Raw genomic sequence first — 26,293 nt, 5'->3', positions numbered from 1 at the left:
TTTTTGCGGGGGGAGGGTTGTAAAAAACCCCAAACTCTTGGTTCAGAGATGATACCTTTTATTAGACCAGCTGAGAGATTGCAAAAACAAACAAACAAAAATCTTTTTCTGCCAGCTTTTGGGCTCACACGCCCTTCATCAGGCCCAGAGAAAGTTAAAGATGGTAAAAAGTCCCCAGGTGCTATAAACTTCCCCATGAAAAACTGTCCCATGCTATACTTGTTCCCATGAAATAAACTGCCCCCTTTAAACTGCCCCATGCTATAAACTGTCCCCATGAAATAAACTTAACTTTTGCACAGAGGAAGCTGAAGTTGGGAATCTGTCCCCCTGGGCCCACAAGCGTGTGTCTGTGAGGTGCTCTTTGTTGTGCAGGTCAGGAGGATTCCTTCCCTGTTGGTGGCAGGTGACAAACAGGGAGGTGTCGAAATTTTTCAGCAATTAAATTTATCATCCAAAATCGGCTAAAATTTGGCATCTTCCATGTTTCAGGGGTGTATTTAGTAGCCGTGTTGGTCTGAGACAAAAAGAAATGCAAAAAAATAGAACTCTTGGTTCTGAGATGATACGATCTCAGACCAACACAACTACCAAATACATCCCTGCAGTTTTTTGTCTTTTCCACCCAAAGACAAGTGCATCGTCTGGGGTGGATGCAGAGTCCTCCAGGCAGCTCTGCAAATGCAGTGCGGGGGCAGCCCCGCCAGCAAGCATCGAGGAACAGCCGGCACAACTTTTAGGCAGCCCTGGTGTGTCCTTTGGGCTTGGCTCTGGCCCGTCTCACTGAGGCCTGCTTTAGGGAGCTGCTGCTCAGATTCAGAGTGAGCGTTGCTAGTGCATGCAGTGCCCGACCTGTGGGCAGGACTGCCCCGCGCATTGGATTCAGCAGCCATCAAAGAACTCATCAGCAGGGATCCTGGTTTTCTGTGATTACAAAAATCCCCCATTTTCAGGTTAAAAGAAGTCACCCAAAATCCACATTTGTCTGTGATTAAAATGAAATGCCACTAATACATATAGATAGATAGATATCTAGATAGAGATATAGATATCTAGATACAATTATCTAGATATCTAGGAATAGATACAGGCTGTTTCACTTCTCACCATTTAGCTATAACACTCATTTTAAATTGATACCTGATTTCACTTGGCGCTCAGTGAGTTTCATTAACCCAGCGGAAGAGGCTGGGTTTGCCACAGCACTGTGACAATAGTCCTGCCTCATGGCGCCCTAGCGATGTTCTGAGGGAAACTCCAGTTTGCCTTAAGGCTGTGAGGTAGCAGTGCTGCATGGTGACATCATAGTGACGTTTGGAAGGAGAAGCAAACGCCTTCTAAATGACCGGGAGGCGAGGGGAGGCGTCACGAGGCACTGACTTCTCAGTGTCTTTTATTAAACGAACCGTGTGGTGTGGATGCAGCGAGACGAGACATTTCCCCTGGAGTCCCTGCTGAGGGCAGCCAGGTACCGTGACGTCACTGGTGACGTTTTAGGATAGCGTTGCCTGGACTCACGAGGGCTGGCCAGAAACAAAATGGCGGCCCCCGCCTGGGCGCGGCCGAGCCTGCGCCGTGGCCGTCACGTGACGCGCCGTCGAGCTGCCTGCTGGGAAGCGGAGCGCTCGGAGCCGTCGCTGAGGCGAGAGGGGCAGCCATTTTACGTCTCTACGAGAGGCCGCGCGGGCACTGCAGTCGGTGCTCGCTCCTCCGCTCTCGTACCCCGCAAGCGCCGCCGCCATGGGCCGCAAAAAGAAGAAGCAGCTGAAGCCTTGGTGCTGGTATCCTTCACCGCCGGCTGCGCCGGGCGCGGGCGGGAAGGGGCGAGAGGCCTAGTTTACTTCCCCCGTCCCTCCTCAGCGCCGGGCCGAGGCCTGCTCCCCCCCCCCACCGCCTTCCGCCACGGCGCTAGGTCGCGGCCTGGTCCCTGGGGTCTCCCGGGGAGCTGCGTGGTGGGCCCCAGGCCCTGCTCCCCTCCCCGCTCTGCGCCGCGGCTGGAAAGCTTTAGGCCTTCTGCGCCTGGCGGTTTCCCTGCCTCGCAGCCGGGCTTCGCGGGATGGGAGAGCTGGGCTGCTTCAGAAAGGAGCCGGCGTTTGCCTCCTAACGCTTCCCTCGCAGGGAGGCCTGAAAGGCTGCTTTTTCCCTTCGGTTTTCTCTTTTGCTTTCTCTTTTCCTTCAGTTTTCTCTTCTGTTCTTTTGCATTGGAAACTCATGTGTTTGATGTGCAGAGAACTAGCCAAATGGCATCCCTGGAAAAGCGAGAGCTGTCAGACTTGATGGGGAAAGGTGTTTTTGGGTTTTTTTTAGCCTGAAATGCTTAATATGTTAGCTGCTTAATATGTTAGCCTCTAGATTACAGAGCATTAGTAGCACTTGGTATTTTATCAAAATATTTGGTATGTCCAGCAGTTATCATGTCCACAACATCCAGTTTTGCTTTTCCAGGAAAACCAGATTCCTGATTTCATTCAAATAAGAACGCCCCTCTTCTATCAGAAGAAAAGCTTGTCCAAATGGCCTTGCAATTGAAGTAGTAAAATGAGCCCAGCGATACTTTAAAATATATTTTTGGTCCTACTTGAAATTCTTTGCATTTCTTTAATGAAGAAGAGTACTGTGTCTTCAGACATATATCCACCTCCCTGAATATAATGTGCACCCTGGTTTTTAGACAGCTTGAAAATAAATTCTGATTATCAAGGAAGGTTAAGTAATTAATCTGGTGTGCTGGGTCTGGTTTCTTGTGTTGGATCCACCTGCACCATGTGATGCGACTACTGGAGTTTGGAGATGCAGCCTGACCCTGTGGTCCAGTTCAAGTTAGCGCATGGGGCTGTGTTATCTGGCTCAGCTCCCCGCTGCCACATTCTAGACCCATGAGTATCGGTAGCAATGTTAATTGCCGTGGCTCCCAGAGCTGCTGCAGTTAATACTGCCACTGTACCTCCTTTGCCAAATTTTGAGACCCATGGGGATCCTTATTTCTTGCATGTAATGTGCACCCCAATTTCTCCCAGTTGGTTTGCAGTGAAACAAGTATCATATTTCCTTGCATAAAACATCCCCTTATTACAATTTAAAAAGTTGAGGTGTTTTCTATGGCGGCAGAGTTTTTTTAATTGATTTCACAACTTGTGAAAATACTAGAAATACTGTGGATAATTACAGTTTTGGAATTGCGTAAATAAAATTGTTTATGAAGTTGAAGTGCTTGTTGTTGCTTTCTGTGCTCTTTTTCCCTTGAGAACAATTGCAGTAACATTAGACTCTGAGGTTCAGATACTTAGTTTCTGTATTATAAATTTCCTTAATGGTCATTAATAGGTACTGCAACCGGGATTTTGATGATGAAAAAATCCTTATCCAGCATCAAAAAGCAAAGCATTTCAAGTGCCATATATGTCATAAAAAGCTGTATACAGGGCCTGGTTTAGCTATACATTGCATGCAGGTAAGTGTTTTCTGCAGTGTATTTAATTTGTTTTATGCAATTCCAAGGTGAGGGAAAACTAAGATGATTTTGCTTTGTTTAGAAAATGTATGACGGGGCATTGGTTTTCTGTACGCTGGGAACACTTTTTTTAGTAAATGAATTGCTGTGTCAAAACATGTTTCAAGAATGTTCAGCTTACGAGGGATCCTTTTTTTTCCTGAGGATTTGACCTTCATGCAGTCACATGGTTGATTCAAGCAGGATGAGAAGAAATAAATGAAACCGTGCAGTTCTTACCTAATTTTAATTCTAAATAAGATACAATAGTATAAATGCTCTTGAACAGAAACCCTTAGTTTTAAATTATGTTTAGAACCAGAAAAGGTTCTAGCATGTAGGTTAAGTTATTTGATTTTCTGAACTGTTAGTATCCTGTACTACAAATATGGTGCCATAAAGCAAAAGAAAGAAAACGCCTCCATGTGGGGATCAACATAAATTGCAGCTTCTTCGGAGAGAAGTTACTGTTGGGTATCAGTCATTGATTTTAAAATGAGAATTTGGGATTAAAATACACGTTGCGATTCTCAAAAGGTCAGTAATGGTTGCACTTAAAATATCTTGCTGAGGTTTCTTGTGCTTTGAAACAGTCCGGTTGCAAATTTGACTGCATCAGATGTTTTCTTTATTTGTATTAGGTGCATAAAGAAACAATAGATGCTGTTCCAAATGCTATTCCTGGAAGAACAGATATTGAACTGGAAATTTATGGCATGGAGGGCATTCCAGAAAAAGATATGGAGGAAAGGAGGAGATTACTTGAACAAAAAACTCAAGGTATGCTGAAAATCTTTATAGCTTCTTATTTAATCTTGGCTATATATAATATAGCACTTTTTTTATTTAAGTTAGAGCATGGTCCTGGCCTTGGCTAGTTATGAAATAGCTGTTTTGAAAGGATGATTAAAAGCTGGGTTTGAAAAAATAGAGTAGCGGAAGGCTTTGTTTGAATGTGAAACTTTTTACGGGCCTTTTTCAACCTGATGTTTATAACCTAACTGTTTGTGTTGGTCTTGTTCTGAAGGAGTTGGGAGTTGAGGCAGTTGATATGTTCTGTAACTAACTGTGTCAGTTTTACCACTAGTTTTTTTTGTTACCGGCTAGTATTTTTTCCTGTCCAGGGATGATTGCTGTGACATGCATCTGTCTGGAAAGGGATGATCCAGTTACAGTGCTAGAAGTGTGACTTAAAGATTGGGTAAAGAGAGAAGGAGCCAGGGACCTGGAATTAATGAGCATGTAAGAAGTCTTAAGTGCTCTGGTTTCATGTGAATCCCTGGAGATACTATGTTGAATCAGCAGTGGAATGCAGACATGCCTTTTTTTTTTTTTTTTTGTGACCAGTCATTGTGGTGGTGTTTCTAAGCCCACCCTACCATTGCATCATAAAAGTTATGGGAGGCTTGTATAAAGAATTTTTAATTCCTAGAACACCTAGTTAGAAATTATTATAAAACTGTATTAAAGGTAACTTGCTTTCAGACTGGAACACAGTTCCAGCAGGGCAAAAAATTCTGTCCCTATAAGCTCTGTAAGCTTCCATTTGCTTTTAATCTTACAATATACATTAAATATCTTTAGCAGAGAGCCAGAAAAAGAAACAACAAGATGATTCTGATGAATATGAAGATGATGAGTCTTCAGCTTCAACTTCATTTCAACCACAACCTGTACAGCCACAGCAGGGATACATACCTCCAATGGCACAGCCAGGTTTGCCGCCTGTCCCAGGTGCACCAGGAATGCCTCCAGGTAATGGACTTCAATGCTGTTATATGCTGTATATAAGTATTTTCATTGAGATCCTACCTGAGTGGTGGTGACTCCTTCCAGCACTGAATTAGATGCTGCAAAACAGCTCATGACTGATAGTTACAGCTGTCTCAAAATGTGTTATGTACCTTCTGCTCTGGATGAATACTGAAGACATTATATTATTAAAAGTAGTATTATATAGTATGCCATTTTGCAAAAAACCACAAAAGGCTGTTTCTGCAGTATGTTGGAATATTCCATAATGGCTTGCAAGACCAGTTTTAGGGAATACTTATTTCCTGTAACAGTTGTATATAAATTATTTATCTGGTTTTAAGTAACTGTCTGACATGTCTTTGAGGATTGTATTACCTATCTAAAATTTATTTAAATTTTAAAGGTATACCACCATTAATGGCGGGTGTTCCTCCAATGATGCCTGGAATGCCTCCAGTTATGCCAGGAATGCCACCTGGGTAAGTAGAAAAATAAAGTTTTAATCATTTGAATAGTGACAGTGCAATGCTCTTACACATCAGCAAGTTATGTAATTGTCACAGGTGGCATAGAACTAGTTTAGAAAAATAGCAAACCCTGTAAAATCTGCACATGTGTAAAGGTAGTCCTTCACATTTTAATGACAGCTATCAAAGGATGTTAGAAGAAGCTACCATATGAAAGACAATGGCTAAAAATTAATTAGCTCATACCCAAAGAGCTCTGCTACTGTTCTTTTCCACCTTGCCCAATGATAGTTTAAAAAACCTGTTTTTGGCTTAGAGTATTGTGAATTTTGTATGCCATCTATGTGTTTATCTATGTTGCGCTCTGTTGTAGACCAACCATGAGAGAGAGATTTGATCATTTTTTTTATTTTTTTCTTAATTGAAACTTTAGGACTGCTTTTGAGCATGTATATAACAAAGTGATTTTTAAACTTGATAGTGAGATGGATAGAATAGTCTCTCACAGTGTGTTCAGAATACTATTAAACTTGTTATTTTTGTCAAATGTTTGTAAGTCATATCAGCAAAGTACACACAATTAGAGTATAGTCAGAATGCAAGCAGCTCATAAATAACGAAATATTTAGTATATTTTATTCGCTTGTGTCAAATGAGAAGCAGTAGTTTTATAGATTTATATTGGAAGCCTCTGCCTGTTATAGGATGCAGTTAGCTAACTTGGTTTTTGCATGTTGCATCATTTGAGATTTTTTTTTTTTTTTTAGTCTTAAGAAATATTGAGAAATGTCGGTAATGTGCATCACTGCAGGAGACCATTGTAATAGATCTCCTTGTTCTTTTTTTTGCCTTGCGTGTTGTAGCAATCTGTAGCTTCCCTTGGTTAGTCCGTGATGGATTTTGGAGTTTTGTTTTAGGAATATAATGCCTTGGGTGAGAATTTTGATTTGAGTAGATTTTTGCATGAGTTCTTAATATTGTCCCCCACCAGCTTTTGAATTTTAGAACATTTTGGTTGATGCTGTGTATGTGCAGAAATAAAACTTTTACTGGGTTGATGCTGTTTTTATGGGTTGTAGTCCTGTAGATCTTAATCTAAATGGAATGTTGCCAGTTCATGCTGCTGTTCTTTTCTGGGTGGTACTTAAAGCTGTTTGCCAACTTTAATCCAATGTTTTGCTCCTTTATTAAGGGACAGAACTGCTGAAGAAAATGCACTAAACAGTTAAACCTTACAGATTTTAGTTGTTTCTGACAACAGGAGCCAATTTTCAATTGATAGAGAGCCTCTGTTGTTGAGAATGAGCCCCCCTCGATCACTAGTTAAATAGTGGGATGTGGAAACAAGCATATCACTGTCCTTTTCACACTGTTATGTTCACTTCAGTGTTACCAGTTCAGATGTGGGGGCTGAGTTTGGCCCCTTCTTGCCAGGTGATCTAGGTGGTTAAGTTTTTCCTAAGTAAAATAAGCAGGGTTCTACATCTTTCCTATGCAGTGGTATTAACGAAGGTGGAGTGAATAGTCATGGGGTACATGCAGTGGTTTTGGGGAGACAAGCCTGTTACTTTATTTGGGCACCTTCAGGCAGGAAGCTGTATTCAGATTTGCACTTAAGTATTGCTACTGAAAGGAGACATCTCTTCTAAGAGCATTTCATGATCAGTGTTACCTGTGTGACTACCACAGTGTTGGAAGATGCGTCTTAAATACCAGGAAGGATGTGTAATTACAGTTGTATTTGGGATATGAGGCACAGTAAATGAAACTTGCTTTTTTTTATGAATTAGTAACTTGAATACTGTCTACTTGGAAATTTATTGCAAATTGAAATTAAAAAGTCTAAACATGGACTGCTTTCTCTAACCCCTGGTTAACAGAAATGTGCCTTGCTGACAATGAAGCCTTTATATTTTGGTCTGGTGTTGCTTAGAATCATCAAAGCATTTTGAATCCCTCAATCAGTGAAAAGCATTAGGTTGCTTATTATAACACCTTTTAATATTGATGTATGCCAGTAGCCTTCATAGGAGGTTATATGTTCACACTAATCTTCATTTTATATTTTAATAGGATGATGCCGATGGGTGGAATGATGCCTCCTGGGCCAGGAATACCACCTCTTATGCCTGGTATGCCACCAGGTAGGTCAGGGGTGTCGAACCCATACTGTGGTGAGAGCTATTTATTTTTTCTTACTTGGGGCTTGGGAGCTATAGAAATGGGCTTATCTTTGTTTCATAGTGGATCTCAATACAAGTTTAGTTTTGTACAAAGGTCAAAGGGAGAAATGGATTTTGGAGTTTAATGAACTCTTAGGTGTGGTTGGTGTCATTTATTAGAAAGTTAATGTGGGGTGCTATTTCATGTCTGACCTATACTTTTTCTTTGTCCTTACTTGGCTCCTTGTGTGAGTTCTCTTCTAATATATTTTTGCCCTCTGTGCCAGCAGCTTGGAACACTTTACTTGTGAAAAAGTTGTAGAGAGTTACTAGGCTACAAGTCAAATACTTCAAGGGAGAGACTTTAATGGGCCAGTTTTGTGAAGAGATTCACTTGGGGCTGTTGGCTATAGTTACAGTAAAGAAACTGCTTATATCTGAAACAGCTTAATTTCAGAATATCTTAATATGGAGGTGGTTAAAAAATAAAATCCAGTAGATTTGTATATTTCTAGCTGGTTTCTTTTTACAGCAATCACCTTTTAAATTGCAGTAGTGGCAGTTGGCTAAATTTATGGAATCAGGCCTGCTTAGTAGGTTAGCACTTCTGGTGTAAGATACATGTGTGTATGTATATATGCATGTGTTTATTTTTCCTCCAACAACTAACTGGTTATTTTTCCATTATGTGCAGGAGCCACTTTTATCTTATTTTGAGAAGCTTTGTGTTTTCCAGAACAAATTCACTTTAGGTCATCTTCAGTGATTTTAATATTGCTTTTCCTGGTGTTTGATATATTTCCCAAATTTCATAATAGCCAGATTTACATAAACTTCCATCTAGTCTTTTATTTTACTTGAAACCAACACTTTAACCATCTAAGTTTCTACTTAAAAGGTTCAGAACTACTGAATTAAAACATTTAGATTTGAAGTGCCCTTCAGAAAATGGTTTAGTTTTCATGTTTTTTTAAACTATGGAAAAATAATAGAGCAATTTTTCTATTGCAGAAAACCCAGAAAAATCACAATGGGTCAGAATGTCTTCAATGTTGTGGATCCTGTTGAAATTTCTGGGCTTATCTTCCAAGTAGTATTTGCAAACCTAACAGTGATAACACTGTGTGGCAACCCGCAGCTCCCTTGAAAAGGATCTCATGGCATCCTAGTTGAGAATCACTGTTTTTGTAGATCCTTCCACAATAACCAGTTGTCAGAATTATTGTATCCAAATCAGGTTTTTAATCTTACAGATGTACTAATTTAAATGGTTGGGTTCCTGTTTGTGTGCATATAAGATTGCTGCTAGAAGAAAGGGATCTCTTGTTGCTATGCTGCTTCCATCTCAGAATAAAATTGGACTGTATTTTTGTGGAAGCAAACACTCCCTGTGTTCCCTGGAGCAGCCAATCGCCATCAAGACCAGGCACATCTATTGCTTCCTGCTTTTGTATTTACACCCACATCAAGTGCATTTTCCAGTTTGTTTTTTACAGCCTTATACCTCAGTTGGCAATACAGGGATAGTGCATCTGAAGCACATACTGAGTTGTATGTACATTTGTTAAATGGAGAGACCTTGTACAACTCTTCATGTAAATAAGCTCGTGTTTCTTTCCTCCACCTCCTAAAATTGGAGTTCAAGTTAATGAAAGACTATGGTTTTCCCAAGTCATTAAAATAGGTATAGTATTTATACTGTAATTGTATAGACATTTGGGGCACCTGTACATATGCAGTGAGCCTGCTCCAATGTGCTGTAAATACAGCGCATTGGAACAGTCTCGATTAATCCAACAGACTCCAGTGTCACGTGTATCAGCATCCCTGCACTGAAAAATGGCGGTGGGGCGCTTTAACTAAAGCTTGTTTAACAACTTTGCTTAAAATGCCCTGCTGCCATTTTTCAGCATGGGGATGCTGATGTGTGATGCTTAAGGTGTTTTAATTAGAGCAGCTCTTGGAGCCACTCTGATTTAAAGCCTTCCTGCCCCCCCATGTGTAAAATGCCCTTGATTTATGAATACTTAACATCAGTCTCTCCCAGCTGATAAAAGCTTGTTTTGTCATCTTATTTTATGGTAAGCTTACAATTCCTGTTTTATCCATCTTGGGACTCCAGAACACTAACATGCAAGAGAGAAGGAAAAGGCACCTACAAAAGGGATATGCTTCTTTACCTCTGCTTGAGATATTACTCGTTAGTTCGTTCATTCTTTTTATAGGTATGCCACCACCTGTTGGTCCTCGTATGCCTCCCATGACACAAGCACAGCCTGTGACAGCACCAGGAATTCTTAATAGACCTCCAGCTCCCACTGCAACAGCACCTACCCTACAGCCTCCTGTTACTAAGCCACTCTTTCCCAGTGCAGGACAGGTAAGGTGTTAATATTGAGTTTACATAGATTCCTGACTCTTGTCTTGTAACAAAATCATTTCACTTTGATAATATTTATATATTGGAGAATACCATTTGTTGTTGAAGATACAGCAGAATAATCAGTGTTACTTACCTGTTTGAATCATGCTTGTGAAGCAGTGCATCTCTTGACTGCTGATTTAAAAAGAATATATTTGTCTTTGCTGTTGTATAGCATCAGCAAGTAGGTAGAGAATAGTTTGGGGGTTGGAATGGACAAACCACTTTTACATGCCTTATGAAGTGGGCGGATTGGCTGAATTTGTTTTTTGTCTGTCAGCAGGTAAAGATCTGACTTTCAAAATTTTATCTTAAGTTCCCTATGCACAAATCTTGCTTTGGTTTCTTTTAAACAAGGATTCTATCCCGTTTCCTTGATAACGGGCATATTTACCAACTGATAAACAGTAAGATTATATTAGTCTTATTTTTTTAATTTGCCATATTCTCCTGTTCAAGCTAAATTAAGCTATTTTGTTGTATTTGAACAAAGAGGCATCCCCTCAAGTGGGTTTTTTTGGGGAGGGTGGGTGGAATTGAGAGCTACTAGAATGAGGAGTTTGAGCCTTGTGTCCTCTACCATTTGACTATATTTGTTGTAAATGAATAAATCCTTAAACTTTTACTTGTTTTCAAGAATGTTGCGGAAATCATCATGTCCTAAGTACATTTTGGACTTTGTCAGGGAAGATACTAGTTCACAAAAATTCAGTCGATTGGATGAGAAGTCCTTCCATTTGACTATTTTTTTACCCATTTGTTTGGAGACTGTTCACTGTTTCCTTTCTTTTATGCTACAGATGGGGACACCTGTCACAAGCTCAAGTACAGCTTCCTCCAATTCAGAAAATCTGTCAGCATCTTCTAAAGCTCTGTTTCCTAGCACAGCACAAGTACGCAGGAAGTTGCAGTTTAAAAGAACAAAAATTGCTTTGCAACTTAACCCTTTGGACTGTTATGTAACTTAAAAAAATCTCTGTCTAAACATCTTCAGATAATGGTTTATATCCCTGATTATGTTTAGCTGGTTATTAAATTACAGAAAGTTAACTTTTGTGTCATTTTTGTAGAAGTTCACACTTCAAAATGCCCAATTCCTTTTGGACTCGGGGGAGAAATGAAATACTACATCCTGGTTCTAAAGGGTTAAAAAAGCATGATAGCAGTTAAATGCATTTTAGTGGGCAGTGGACAGCTTGATGCATGGTGAAGCCTTTTTTAGTTTATGCTGTTTAATCTGATGCATCACAAATAATGTAGGGCATATTTATAACTTGCATTATGCTGAAATTGAATATTATTTGGCTTTAATTAGAAAATTCAGTAGATAATTGAAAAAGTACGCTGACTGTATGCCAAAGCATTCTCTCATCTCACTTCCAGAGCTTATTTTAAATATAGATTAAAAAAACAAAAACCACAAACTTTTTGTATCTTAATTTCAGCCTACATAGAACTACTTAGAGGATCTTAGTGGATCTGCCTTCGTTTGGTTCTAGTCACAAATGAAACCTAAAGTTTTTAAAGTAGATCTGTATATAGATATGAGACCTTTGTAAGGACATTTTAGTGATTTTTATGCAGAGAATGCTTAAAATATATATATTTTTTTAATTTAAAGTATAGACTGTAGAACTCTCAAACAGGTTTATTTAGTGAAGATTTTCTAAACTTAAATTATGTTAATGATTTCTAACACTTCAAGTTGTGTTCTAAACTAATGATTGCTGAAGTACACTAATTCATTATTGCAAAAATAAATTTGCTTCAACTTAGGTTGTCATTGCTAAAACAGATGTATATGTAAGGATTTTATACATAATTCAGTTGAATAGTTTGGAGGAAATGATGCAAGAAATTCAGCACTTTTTGTTTTGCTCCTTTTATTTTAGTTGTGGCTTTTGACCTGCAACATTTTAGATTCTTCCAGTATGTGTAGTGAGTTTTTTTGTCTTTGTTTTCATTTGCTTTAGTATCATGTGATGAGGCTGAAATTTACTTTTTAGTAGCTTATTTTTAATTATGTATCTTAACTGGAAAGTTTCAGAGGTCTAAAGATACAATGTACACTTTTTTTATTTTGGAAAAGTAAGTATTTTTCTTGATTTTTAACTCTGTTTTACAGGCTCAAGCAGCTGTTCCAGGTCCAGTTGGTACGGATTTCAAACCATTGAATACTACACCTGCAACAACCACAGAGCCCCCAAAACCAACATTCCCTGCGTATACGCAGTCTACAACCTCCACCACTAGCACAACAAACAGTACTGCGGCTAAACCAGCTACATCTATAACTAGTAAGCCTGCTACTCTTACAACAACCAGTGCAACCAGTAAGTTGATCCATCCAGATGAGGATATATCCCTGGTAAGTTGGAACTGTTTCAGTTGGTAAATGCAACATATGCTTCTGTTGAAATTTGATATGTGGGTAATGAAATGTTTTTCTGTATCTTTGTACCGGTGGAAGTGCAGAACCTGTCAATTTAATAAAATAGTGTTGTGTGAGGAGCATACTTTGAAATCGGGGAACTTTGTGCTAATGCTGTATACCTAAACCTTAGTTTAGTTGATGCCAGAACTGTTATGTTTGCTCTGAGCATTGCTTGGATTTCTTGTGTATGGCTGTGACTTGAATGAAAGGAAAGCTAGTCAGCATAGCACAAGTGACATAGCAATTTTGAAGCAATCTTGACAAGTGTTAAAAGTTAGGTTGGTGCTGTTCTCAGAGTTAAGAACTGAAAAGCCTTTACGTAAAGTCCAACCAATGTCTTCCTAAGTAAGGTTAACCTGGGATTTGTTCTTAAAGGATGGTCATTTAAAAAGAGAAAAATTTGTAATTTTCATCTGGTCTTAAGACTCCTCCTTTTTTGGCTTAAGTAGGTTTGGTTCCTTGGGTGTAAATTGTCAGTCAGCAACATAACTACCTAACAGGAGTTAATTTCTTTTTTCTAATCATTGTTAACTTCTTTCTTTTTCTCTTAAAAGCTATTAGTTAATTATTCTTGAATTTTAAAAGAATAGAATTGACTTTATTGCAGGTACCTGCAATAATAAATGTTGTAATATAAGAAAATTTTCAGTTTTTGTGTTCTTACCTTTTAATATTCTCTACCATTAATTTAAATATTGTAGCTTTGTAGTCATACCATATGTCTTTAAAATCTTTCCAATATGTTACTGTTCTTTAGGAAGAAAGAAGGGCACAGTTGCCCAAATATCAGCGTAATCTCCCTCGGCCAGGCCAGGCATCCATGGGTAACCCACCGGTTGGACCAATTGGAGGTATGATGCCACCACAGCCAGGAATTCCTCCACAGCAGCAAGGAATGAGACCTCCAATGCCGCCTCATGGTAATCACACAGGCTTTTCCTGCCCCCCACCCCACCCATTTGATTTCTCTAAAAGACCTTTTCAAGTTTTGAGGTTACAGGTTTTTTGTTCCGTTTTTTTGAACGGACAGAAGTAGCATTTTCACCAAAATGTAGCCTCAGCCTTTTAGCATTTAAATGCATCTGTCCTTTGAATCTATTCAGAGACAAATTTTTAAATAACATTTTTAAAATAAAATGGATTTGTTTGCTTTATCTTATAAATGTTTTGTTTATAGGTCAGTATGGTGCTCATCACCAAGGCATGCCAGGATACCTTCCTGGAGCGATGCCTCCATATGGTCAGGGACCCCCGATGGTGCCCCCTTACCAAAGTGGACCTCCTCGACCTCCAATGGGAATGAGACCGCCCGTAATGTCGCAAGGTGGCCGCTATTGATGCTACTACACGCAGTCTAATAGGTTTGGAGATTAAACCTTTTCTCATCTTGTGCTGTTAATATAGCCAAGCTTCCGTCAATTAAGGCTTCATTGTGACTTTAAAAACACTTTCTTCCCACATGCAAGGAGCTATTGGACATTCTTATTTTACATGGGAAAAAATTATTTGGAATAATAAAACAGGAACTTTTCCTGATGTTGCAATTTATACTGTATGGCTTCTTTTTCATGTTTCATCTAGGTTTTTAGAAGTGAAGTATAGTAAATATGGTTCGTTAAATTGTGAAGGCGCTGGAATTACATGAACATACCATCTTAAAGGCAAGTTCTGTAACATTATGTTGCTATTTGTAAAATGATGCCTTCACAGCACTTCATGTGCTGTTGGACTTCATGTCCCCAACATTGCTTGGTGAGGGCTCTAACTGTTCCCAACTATCTGTACATTAAAAGTCTGAACATGTAACAATATTTAATGTATTTAGAGTTCCTCCTGTTGCAGGGTTGAAGTAAACTGACCCAGTAAGGTCATGTGACTTTTCTGTACTGTTATAAAATTCATTGTAATAAAAGAAGAGAAAAATTTATATGCCTTTTTATTCATGACCAGCTGTGGACAACTGCCTGAAAGGTTTGTACAGATGCATGCCACAGTAGTTATTGCTGTAATAAACACATTTACTGGTGCTGTTGATTTATGCTCTGAATTCTTTTTTGAACTTTAAGTCACTCCTTAGTTGCATGTTGTAGTCTTTCAAAGCAAGTAGACATAGACCTGTACACTTATTAACTGACTTCTCAAAAACCATCATTTAGTAGGAATGAGGCTACGGGGCACGTTTTGCCTCTCTGTTAATTTAAACAGCCCAGTTTCCTTAGTGCTTTGTTTTCTTCAGTAAATCTGATTTTTAACTGGCACTTCATTGTAAGCAGTAAATGAGACTCTAAAATGTGTCACATTGTCATTATTCAGATGATTTCCTTGGCTGTATGAGTGCCTGAACCTTAGGAGCCCTACAAGTGAAATTTTCTAGAAGCTTAGATGCATGACACACAGACTAACTTCTGTTGCTACTGTATTGAAGGGGACCTGCAAAAGAAAAATAGGTGTTTGTCTATCCTTCATCTCATGTAAAGGAGGCCCACAACTGTGGGAGGAAGAAAGAACAGTGAATGTGATGGGTTCCATTTTTACTGTACCTGTATTGTTGGTTACTGGGCACATAGAAACACTTAAATGTGTGTGTGGGAGCTTGTTTGGCCTTTTGAAGTGCCTGGGGTATTGAATCTGTAAGAGACTTTTCTCCCAAATGTCTTAATTACCACGTTAACAAACAAAACAATTATAACAGTTTGATTTAGTAACTTATACTCTTATGCAAATTTTATTTCCCTGTTGTGTCAGAATCTTGGTTGTCTGTAGTCTTCAAGGTTTGGTGAGCCTAGACTTCTAATGGAGTGAACACTTTTGGGATAAAAAGTTAAGGGGGATTCAACTAGTGAAAAAACACAAGATGTTTTTCCTTTGCAGGTCAACTTCTAAATACAGATTCCAGCCTCAACATGACCTATCTTTTACCTATGCCACATGTTTGGTGGTGGTTTTACCTTGGCATTTTTCTATAGGTTAGGTTGAAAAGCCTATCACTTTGGTTTGTACTGTAGATGGTTCATTATATTTGTTTCTTTATCTATAATGCTAAGAGTCATGGCTTAATTTCCTCTTTAACAGATTTAGGTTGGATTTTTAGAGCTATAGCTGAAACTTGAGATGTAGAGTTTCTTTATTTGAACACTGTCTTTTCATAGAGCCTGGGAAACTTTAAAATTAGCCAAAATTTGTGATGTCTTACAATAGTGCAGTCAGTTCTGTGGGACCTGCTGATTTTAAAATTTCTTCAGTGATTTAGTATCTTCTAGTTTCATGGTGTTAGTTTTCATACTTGAGACATGTCTCTCTCAAATCTCATGAAATACGCCTCCTCCCCTCCCCCCAAGCTCATGTCTCCAGGGTAATCTAGGTATGTTCTTTTTGTCTCTGGATATTTCTGTATCTTCTGGTCACCAAAAAGGCAGATATATTGAGTTATGCTTGGTGTAAAGCATTGTGAGCTACAATTTAGGCTTGAGACTTTTGTTTACTTCTTCACATAGCAATATGCAGTATTTGTAATTCCATGTGTCTGCTGTCTTTGGATAGAATCTGGTTAATTAAGTCAGTGCTTTCATTCACAAAGCCAAGCAGTAATGAGAGATATAACTACTACTCACTCATGTTTGCCTGTTTTTATATCGCACCTAAAAAAGCACTTGTTCTAAACTGGTCTTCTGTTCTGCCTAGGAAGTTTATGGAAATTCCTTTTTTTTTTTTTTTTCCTGAAGGTTTTCCTGTGGCTGACAATGGGTCTAGTAACCCCTAAACAGATCCCTGTTTTGTGCATGTTGGCTTTTTTATGCAGTGTATTTTTATAATTCCATTCTCCTGGAATCTTAATGTCACTTTTCCTGGAATAAATATTTGAAAAATTCGGTGTACCATGAACTTTAACATTATTCTGCAAGTTGCCATTACTACTCTTTTAATCCAAGAGCAATTATTTTGGACTACTGAAAGCGTAATTTTATGACTAATGTTTTGTAGACGATTTAGAGTTTGTATCTTTTTCTGATGGATCAGAAAAAGGGCAAAGGTTCACCTAGGCATAACAATATAGTTGAGATGCTAATTTCTGTGCACGTTTGGTACATGAGAGGAAAATGGCTAGCCCTACATCCTCAGCCCAAATGACCAATTACCCATGGCAGCTGGATTAACTGGGGATTGCCATCATTTTAGTGGAAATGAAGCTTGAATTTATTATGACTTTGAACCTGTAGGGAGATGTCTTGACTGTTCTGCCACTGTACCCAGTTTCTAATGGCACTGGAATGAACATTGGTGATATTTCACATGCACTGGGCTAGTTGTTTTTATTTCACTGTTTGCTAATGGGACAGTCTGCAAGTTTGTAAGCAGACTCTCTCTCTGCTCTTAGTGTATCTCAGATGCTTTCTTTCCTGCTCTTGTTCTTTTGTTAGTAGAATTGTAGTGCAGTTTCATCTAGTTCCTGTTACAATTTTTGCAGTACCTAATTATCAGATACTTCAGTGGAAATATTGTGTAATAGAATTTACTGTTGTATAGTCTTTTCCTGTTTCATTTCTTGTAGGTACTGCTGCTTCATGTTAGGAGTCGGATTTGTGGTGCCTTTCCCAAGAAGGAAAAGCTGTTTTCCAACAGATATTTTAATGTAATGTTCTAGTGAAAGATTACTAATCTAAAACATTTATCTGATGTGGTTGTGCTGGCAAAATCCCTGGTGGTAGGTGTAGCTATGCCAACAGATCTTGTTGGCTTAGCTAATATTGCTTGGGGAAGAGGAGGTTCTTCTGTGCCAGCAGAAACTTCTTGAGCTGGTACATCCTTCTGTTTTTCCAGAGGCTGCTAACATTGGCACGCATCCTGCATGGTTGCCACATGTTCTGCAGCCAGTACAAAGACATGGTAGCTACATCGAACGGAAATGTTTTAGAGCAGAATAGGAAAGTTGATGCTTCTTGAAAGTCTAGCATTTATGGTATCTAGTACTGTTCCTTCGTTAGAGGATCTACATCCACTTGTAAATTGTCTACTCAGTTTAACAACTGTTAAGTGACTTGTCCCTAGACAAAGAGTGAATCTTTGGAGGAGCCTGGATTAGAACCTGGAAATCTGGATATAGCTTGTTTTAACTGCTAAATCATCCTTCAGCCTTGGGCTAATTTTATAGTTGCCCTTCACAAAGTTGATTGGTTTCTGTGGTCTCTTAACTAATGGCTGAACTCTTTCTTCTGATGAATGATGAAGTACAGCTCTTTTCTGGTGACTAGCCTTTATTCCTTTACAGAGTCTTACTGCTTCATTTGAGATGAAACACAAAGTGCTAGTACTAGATTTGAGGCTGGGATGCATATTTTACAATGAATAATGAATTCTTGCTCTGTGCATGCATGGGAGAACATGAACAAGCTTCTAGAAAGTTATTCAGCTGCTCTTGAGACTTCTTACATGGTGCCTGCACTCATTTAGAGTGTCTGAGGTTAAATAATTACCTGGTTTTACCTAGGCAGTGCACTCAAGTTATAGTTAACTTACTTTCTGAGAACTAACGTGTAAAGCTTCATGGCGCACAATCTAAAGTTATTTTGCAGGAACCAGAGATTTCTGAATACAAGACAAAGGAAGGGGAAACGGCAAGACGACACTGGTCGTGCACAGTGAAGAGGAATAAAACTCTTCTCATTGCAGAAATTAAAGTTATGACATACTAGCCCATCAACTGGCATTTGCTATTAAATTTTTTCTTTGCCCATCAACTGGCATTGCTATTTATTTTTTCTTTGTCTGGTATTAAATGACTTAATAATTGTACTGGTCTAGCTACTATACTTGACACAAGTGGGAATATACTTTTCAGTGGCTGGTGGGATTTTTACTTAATGTTACTTTTACATTACCTAGCATAGTAAATGCCATTGGTTATGGGAAAATATACGCAGACATTTGAGTTCTGTTCCAGCGATCAAGCTACAAAGCCAGCCCTTTTAAAATCCATCTTTGTGTAATTTAGAAATAGCCACAAACTGTAAAAGGCTTAGCTTGAAATCAGAATAAATGCCAAGACAGCAGGGGTTTTGTTTGCTTGATCCCTGGAATCTTGTTAATTTTGAATGCATGTTTTTCACTTAATTAGGTCATGTTTTTCTAAAATTTAAATTTTTCTTCTTCCTATAGCCCTGCCATAGGACAGGCTGAGGCAGAGTCTCAGTGTTGCCCTGTTCAGTCTGAGGCAAGTGGGATTTATTTTATTCATTCTGGGGGCTTTCACAGCGTTATGGCTGTTGGATATCCATGTCCCCAAACTTGCAGCAAGTTTGGTGAAGGCCCCTAAATTTAACTTAACTTAGGATTTTTGTAATCTTTTGGTAGATGGGCTCTATATTAATACTCATATTTTTGACTGTGGTGTCTTTTTAAAAGTTGGGGGGAGGGAAATATGTTTTAAAATGTTTGGTATTTTTGATACTGATGGAAGTTTCTGTCTGTTAAATGGCCAATCACTGAAATCTTTAAGCCACTGCCACTGTATTCTGAATTTTATTTGTGCTGTTTAGGTTGGCTGCCTTCTAAAACTGGAACTGCATGTAGCTTTTGAACTTAGAGTGTAAACCTGATTTTAGCTATGGGAAATTATGTTAGTGTTGTTTAAAATCCAGAAGTTTCATTTTAAGACTTTCCTGCTTCTATTGAAGTTCTTTTATAAAATAATCCATTATTGAGAACATAAAATAAGCGGTATTTGTGCAACCGTAATCATTTAATACTGTGCCCTTAAAAGGGAGGATATTATGGTGATGGGGTGATGTATTGCATTTGCAAGTTACACCACAAATATTAATGTAGAGCCCTCTGGAGAAGAAATGCAGGTTTGAGTTGGTAAAATAGAAAAAAGGGGGGGGGGGCGGAATGAAAAATTGAAGCAATAAATTCTGCAGAAGTGTCAGTTTGACAGATGACTACATTAAACTTCTTAAATTTCTGCTGTATAGCAACAGTACATTCTAAAGTTTTGGCATTCAGTGACAATTTGGAGGGATTTTGCATTGTAACATGAACATGTTGAATACTTATTACTGGGAAATCTTTTACCAGCAACATTGCTGGTAGGACTTTAGTGTTCCTCTAAGAAAATGAGGATTGTAACTTCTGAAATACTTGCTAACATTTTTAAAGTACTGTTTGAGTAAACCTCCTGACCCCTTAGTTTTCTTTGGCAAATATTTGGTCTAGACAACAGAGGCTTATGCAGACAACCTCAGTCTCAAAAGAATATGCTTTGTGTCTATGTGGGCTTGATGTTGGGAGCTGTTTTTTTTTCACAATTTGTAACTTGAAAGTCATTTGTTTTCCTAATTTAATTTAATTTGACACTTTCTCAAACTTGTCATCTGAAGTACGGTGAGCCATAAATAGTTTTTTTTTATTTCTCAAATGATTTTCCTTTTTATAGCAGACCATAAACTTGTAGCTTACAGCAAGCGAGTGTTGCTCACTCTCTTTTTACTACACGGGTGAAAATTGCCTTGAAGAGTGTGACTTGGTCCTTCTGCCATGTTCTCTTCCAGCTTTAACAACCTGCCCCCTCCAGCTCACCACCTGACCCCATTCTGGGTTTCTGATCCTTCTGATCTACTCCTGTTTTAATGATGAAAGTCAACATCTGCTCCGATTTTATTAATTCCCCCTCATGATTGAGCAGTGTATTTTTCCTTCCTAATTCTTTTGCATTGTTACCATGGGTACCAGTGAAGATACTGTACTACAGAAATTCGTATTTCGAACAAGCTGGGTTGGTTCTGTTCTGTCTCCATATGTGCATATAACAAGTTTGTAAACCTCCTTTTTCCAGAAGAGATCTGAATAAAGGTTGTATGTATTGCTTCATCTTTAAAGACTCAATGAGTGAAAAAATAAACAAGCATTGGGTGTTTCATATTAAAAATCACTGACTGTCACCTCTTACCATTTAAGAGACTGGTACAGTTCTGTAAATAGTTCTTTCATTCAGAGGTTGATGTTGTTGTTGTTATTATTATCATTTATTATTTTGGTTAAGTCTGTATGTATATTTTGAACTAGATGTGTATAAAGGTAGAGTTTGGCTACTGTTTACACTCTACCTTTTCCAGAGAATATGTCCTCGAAATGGGTATCCTGACTTTAGCCACACACAAGTTACGTTCAGTAAATCCACTTTGTGGCAGTTGATTTGAATAGAAAGTTAAAAACTTTTCCAGCTGCTTTAATGTCTGATATTTTTTTTGACCCATGGGAAATGACTTGCACTTCATGTTTCTCTTGTACTAGTCTCTTTGTCTAGTACCCATTCATAGCTCTCAGCTTCCCCAGATCAAGCTAGGGATATTTTTCTTTTCCTTGCAAGGTATTCGTTGAGAACATGACTGTCGGAATTCAGTTTAAAAAAAAATGAAACAAAGCTTGTATACAGAAGAAAACTAATCATGTCAACATAATTCTGTGGGTTATTGTGGTGTGAATTTGAATCTTCCTTACTATAATTTATAATGGATACATCTGAAATGGTACCTGAAATTTTTGTTGGTTCAAATGTAGCCTTCATTTTCCATCCCCAGTGGGGGTGTTTTCCCTTTCTCTAGGCCCTTAAAAAACCAAAAAACCCAAAACTGGCTTTTTAAAATTGTTATAAAATGTTTCCCATTTTGAGATTTCCATCCATTTTGGTGGCTTCATCATGTACATCAGAACTTATTCTAATCCAGTGCCAGACCTGATGTCCATGTATTTAATTTGAAAGCTCTCCCTGGTGTGTTGTGGCCTAAAAAATCAGTGGAGGTTTTGCTGCCTTCCTTAGTGATGGCACACTGATTTATGTTTTTAATGGAATTTCTCAACTCTCAGATCTGTTGACTGATCTTAAGTGTTTCAAAAATATCTCTAAAACTCAAATTTAGTATAGAAAACTTTTTTTTTATCTTGCTCCTAGTGTGAAGCTTTTCAGTGTCCCTCCTGTGTGTGGATCTAAGGAGGATACTTCCAGAAAAATTTCAACTGTAAACATTTTCCTACTTCAAAGTATAACAGTATGTGTGTGTTTTACTAATACGGTACAGTGTGCCCTTACTAAACCAGCAATCCATGTAGTAGATTTACTGAAGACTATGGCAACTCATGAATAAGCTCTGCTGAAATGCTTAACTGCTAGATCAGATGAATTTGCACACCACTCTTCACATGCAAAGTAAATGAAAGGCATGGTAAATTAAATACAGCATATACTATCCATTAAGTTCTTGGCTGCCTTAGAATGTTGTTTAACTAGTTTCACAGAATATTTGCGTGTAGCAAATATCAAATGCTGTCTGAGAAACAATGAAAATACTTAATAGCAGTGCCTGCCTCAGATAAGTTTACCAGAGGTTTTTATGTATAATGACTAGGATTGTTCTGTAGCCATCTGGAAAAATGCAGTTAAGTGGGTAAAAGGCCTCTTTTGCATAAATATGGATAGGGTGACCATACCTCCCGGTTTGGCCAGGATACTCCTGGATTCCATATCCCTGTCCCAGCCAGTTGATCAGAAGTCCTGGGCTGGAGTATAGCAGGGAGGGGAGGGGGAGCAGCATGGTGCAGTAGGCAGGCACTGCTGCTCCTGCGCAGGAGCAGAGACTTGTCAGTTGTGGGCAGGGTGCGTCTGCTCACCTTCCTCTTGCACAGGAGCAACAGTGCCTGCCTGGTGCACCATGCTGGTCCACCTTCCTGCCAGACTCTGGCCTGGGACTTCAGACCAACCAGTTGGGATGGGGCTATAGAATCCTGGAGTGTCCCAGCTGAACCAGGACTTATGGTTACCTAGTTATGGACCATCTCTCTACTTACAGTAAAAACTGGTGCAGATATTGATACTAATTGGGAGTGAGGAAAATATTGAGGGATTGCTGTTATAGGGGACAAGGCAGAAAGACAGTGTTTGAATATGTTGTATTAATTATATGAGGATAGACTTTTGATGGAGTTGTGGAAGAGGCACTTCATTATCTGAATATTTTTGTAAAATACACTACACAAATGACAGCTTTCTGCTCTAGTTACTCAATTGCAGTAGAGAGTAAGAATTATTAATAGCTAGAGCAGCTATACTAGCATCCTGTTTCTGCTAGCATGACTTTTAGCAACAAAGCTGCCTTTAAACTGCAGTCCCAGTGACATTGGAATCATTAGCACCTCTCTGTTTGAAAGCCCATCTTTACATCTTTAATCCCTAACATCTTGCTTAGGTAGGGCACATCTTATTATCCCTGGGTTTAATTCCAGTTTCTAGGATGTCCTTTTCAAACATCTTCGTCATTTTAACCAGTATAGACTTGCAGATTCCAATACAGCTGACAGTTCACAATACTGTATCACATCACTCAGCTCCATGCCATCTACTTTTTAATAGGCATTGAACTATTTAGAATAGGGAGTTTTTACTGGTCCTTGTTTGGCCAGATGGAGATAGGAGAAAGCATGGCTATCTAAGTAGCTGGCCATAGACTGCATGTGCCCTGCAAGGGTTAAGTTGCAACCCCTGGACTGTTGCCCAGTCACTGATTCCCCTACCAGTCTGACTGCAGTAGCTGGAGTCTCCAAAATCCCCCTCCTAGCTTCTTCCTGTCTCCAGGGGGCTGTGTGGCTGGGGCTACCTGGGTGCATGGTATAACCTACAGGGCATCAGGCCCCCTGCCACTTAAAAGTGGGAGAGCCAGGAGGTAAAGCATGAGTGTAATGGAGAAGAAGTTGAATTGGATTGCTTCTGTGACTTCCACATTTCAAGTTCCCTGGAAAATACTCTTGAGTCAGTTAGCTTAAGCTTAAAATCATGTTCCTAAACTACCAAGCACCTAACTCAACTATATCTAGTAGCATGTTAACTTGAAGGCTACAGTAATTTGCCACTTATCTGAAAGTTTGCATACCAGCCTTTTGGTTACTTCTTCACTTGCCCAAACAGAAATAATCCATTTTAAGCACACTGTTTTACAGTAACAACTTCACTTATGTCAGGGTTTGTCTTATCTAGGATTTAAAAACAAATAGATTATGTCAATGGCATAATTTTATGGGATCATTTTAATATGCAAATAAAACCATTTTATGGGGCTATAAAATACTTTTTTTCTCTTGTCTCTTCAACAGAAGGGAGAAACAGAGGTATTTTAAAAGGAGAGAATACAGGGTTTGCTAGAGTCAGTTTGAAGTACATCAAGTCCAAGCATATCTGCCCAGGATTTTCCTCCCTTTTTTGGCCAAATTGAGTAACTTCTAACCATATTTTAATGGTCATATTTTTACTGTTGTCCCCTACCATAGCTAACAGATATGTATTTACCAGTCCTAACTGTAACTTCTTGGTTTTGGATGTTGGAGTTTTCACCACACTTAAGAGCAACCTATGTTCACTCAAAGGAATATATTCACTTTGTTGTGACTTGCAATGTCCTACAACATTTCAAGGGTTAAAGGCACTTTCGCTTCTGTTGCCTCATTGAAGCACATGTACTCTTTGGGTGCTGAATTCTGAAACTCCCCTTAAATTCTGGTGGGGGCAAATGTAGTCTGCATCTTTTAGATTAAATGTATAACTTGCATAAGTAAATTATACAGATTCCCCACCTACTCCACAAAGTGCTCTTTAAGAGGGTTACTCTTGCAGCACGCATTACTTGTTTCCTGAGATTTACCCTAATAGATGTCTGGGATGTGGGGTAGAAAAACATATGAAATTCAAGACAAAATCAAAGTAATATTAGCTGCCTTTACTTGAAGCTTACAATTTTTAAGGGGCAGATTGCAACAATTGAGGCTTGACAATTTTTTTTTAATGAAAAACTTTAAATTATGGATTAAACTCCTTGGTTTAATAAAATTTGTGTTTTTGTTAACTAGCAGCAGAATTTCAGCATTTGGTTCTTACTGGTAGAGAAGAAAAATCCTACAGCACTGCCAGTACAGGTTAGTTTAATCTGTAAGTACCTGATGTTCCTATTTGAAATACTTTGTTCAAATAATACTCTTTGAATACATGAAGAGAGAGTTTTTTTTAATTTATTTGAATGTGATGCATCAGTCTGTCATGTAGGGTGTATCTACTGCTGTCTTCAGTAGTGAACAAACTTGTAGAACTCGGCTTTTGTTTTGTGGATTTTTTTTAATCACATGCAATGATTCAGACCAAAGGTTAAGGGTCACAACTTCCTGTAAGAACCTATTTAAGGGAAATAATAAATTACAGCGTGCTAAACAGCCATTTTATCAGCCTTGAAAAAGGTAATGGATGCTTAAGTTTGGAATCAGGGTCAGTTCTTGAATAACTTGCTTATTTCAAAAAGGGAGGCCATTTTATCGCTAATAGGATTTAATGTTCTCTCTTTTATGTTTAGAAAATGGGTATTCCTGCTGGTAACAAAATAGCAGCAGTAATTTAACCTTGCCTTAAATCTTTTTGTGGATGACAACTTTTCAAGGGACTTTATATGCACCTTCCAGACTTAGTGCTTTATTGCATCTTTAATGCAGTCAGCCCTATAGCATTGAACTTGCTGTTTTCCGAAATCCATCCCAGCCCTTTTCAACACATTAGAGGTCCTACAGAGTTCCCTGTGAAGATTAATTTAGGCCAGTCCAAAATTATTGCCTTTCCTTTCCTTTCTTTGCTTTTTTCCCCTTCAGTTTTCATACCATGTTTTATTTGTTTACATTTTTAAACAGGTAGTACTTTGGATTTTTAGTTTATTGTATGGTGTGTCCTGAGCATCTCAAGTTTCAGGAAGTAAAATTTGGATCTGTACGCACATGAATTAAAAATAAATAAAATCTAGCTCAGGTATTCAGTTGTATAATATTAACCGAATCACCTACATGAAATAAATATTGTTTAATCTTTACAGAACAGGTCTGCAAGTCAAGAAGTGAGCCTTACTTCCTGTTATGAATTATGTATTATACTAATATACAATGTGTTAACCTTTCTATGCTGTATCTGAGAGGGCATAAAGCTTAGAAACAATAGATGGGCCTTTTCAGATCTTTGGATTGAAAGTGAGATAAAAGCACAAAATAAAAATATTAAGGACACCAATAGATGGTATGGCAATTGGAGAAAAATAACTCATTTAAATAAGCGCAGCAAACTAATGGTCAGTGTGGTAGCGATGGTTGCAGTAACTGTAATTCCATATTTGAATTGTTCATCTTTCAAAACTGCATTTTCAATCATGTTAATTATTTGTATGGATAAAAGACTACTGGGGGGAGGGGGAATGTCGTAGTGTTAGTGCACATTCCCCTCGACTTTTTTTTAAGTCTTCAGCCATTTCATATGTAAGTGTATGCCTGCAAGAAGCATACAACTTCAACTACTTAAAGGGAGAGGCCTGTTCAGGCCTCTGCTCTGGGAACCTGATGGTTCAGGTACCTTTTTACTTACGTTTCCAAACTAACTTTTTTGGCTGTAACTCCTTTGTGAGTAGCGGTCATGTGCATGTAGAATTCTTGTGAAAATGGAGTGACTGTTCTCTTGGCTGTAAAACCCATGAACCTTCTCTTTGTTTATAGCTACAACCC

At 38.6% G+C, this 26,293-nt stretch overlaps 1 protein-coding gene and 1 long non-coding RNA gene across 8 annotated transcripts; both read left to right on the top strand.

Moving 5' to 3' along the window:
- Positions 1 to 1,629: 1,629 nt before the first annotated feature.
- ZNF207 (zinc finger protein 207) lies at positions 1,630 to 14,764 on the top strand. 7 transcript variants are annotated; one of them, XM_019516822.1, is made up of 11 exons: positions 1,630 to 1,781; positions 3,325 to 3,451; positions 4,132 to 4,270; positions 5,078 to 5,245; positions 5,649 to 5,724; positions 7,786 to 7,856; positions 10,100 to 10,254; positions 11,097 to 11,189; positions 12,422 to 12,664; positions 13,488 to 13,650; positions 13,908 to 14,764. In XM_019516822.1, exons 1-11 carry the CDS (start codon positions 1,741 to 1,743, stop codon positions 14,066 to 14,068), a joined length of 1,437 nt encoding a protein of 478 aa, XP_019372367.1. In that variant the 5' UTR covers positions 1,630 to 1,740; the 3' UTR covers positions 14,069 to 14,764. The 7 variants fall into 7 exon arrangements, with proteins under 7 accessions (XP_019372367.1, XP_019372351.1, XP_019372358.1 ...); XM_019516806.1 differs by having other exon boundaries at positions 7,786 to 7,886; XM_019516813.1 differs by having other exon boundaries at positions 5,075 to 5,245.
- Positions 14,765 to 18,453: 3,689 nt separating this feature from the next.
- LOC109297209 lies at positions 18,454 to 26,064 on the top strand. Its single transcript, XR_002097242.1, has 2 exons — positions 18,454 to 21,092; positions 21,675 to 26,064. It is a non-coding gene; the product is annotated as an uncharacterized LOC109297209 (long non-coding RNA).
- The last annotated feature ends 229 nt before the right edge of the window (positions 26,065 to 26,293 follow it).

The sequence above is a fragment of the Gavialis gangeticus genome, unplaced genomic scaffold, assembly GCF_001723915.1.
Source record: "Gavialis gangeticus isolate Ggan-Ray unplaced genomic scaffold, GavGan_comp1, whole genome shotgun sequence".
In the NCBI taxonomy this organism is placed as follows: Eukaryota; Metazoa; Chordata; order Crocodylia; family Gavialidae; genus Gavialis; species Gavialis gangeticus.
The sequence above is the reverse complement of the archived record's forward strand: the minus strand, read 5'-3'. Positions and strand labels throughout refer to the sequence as shown.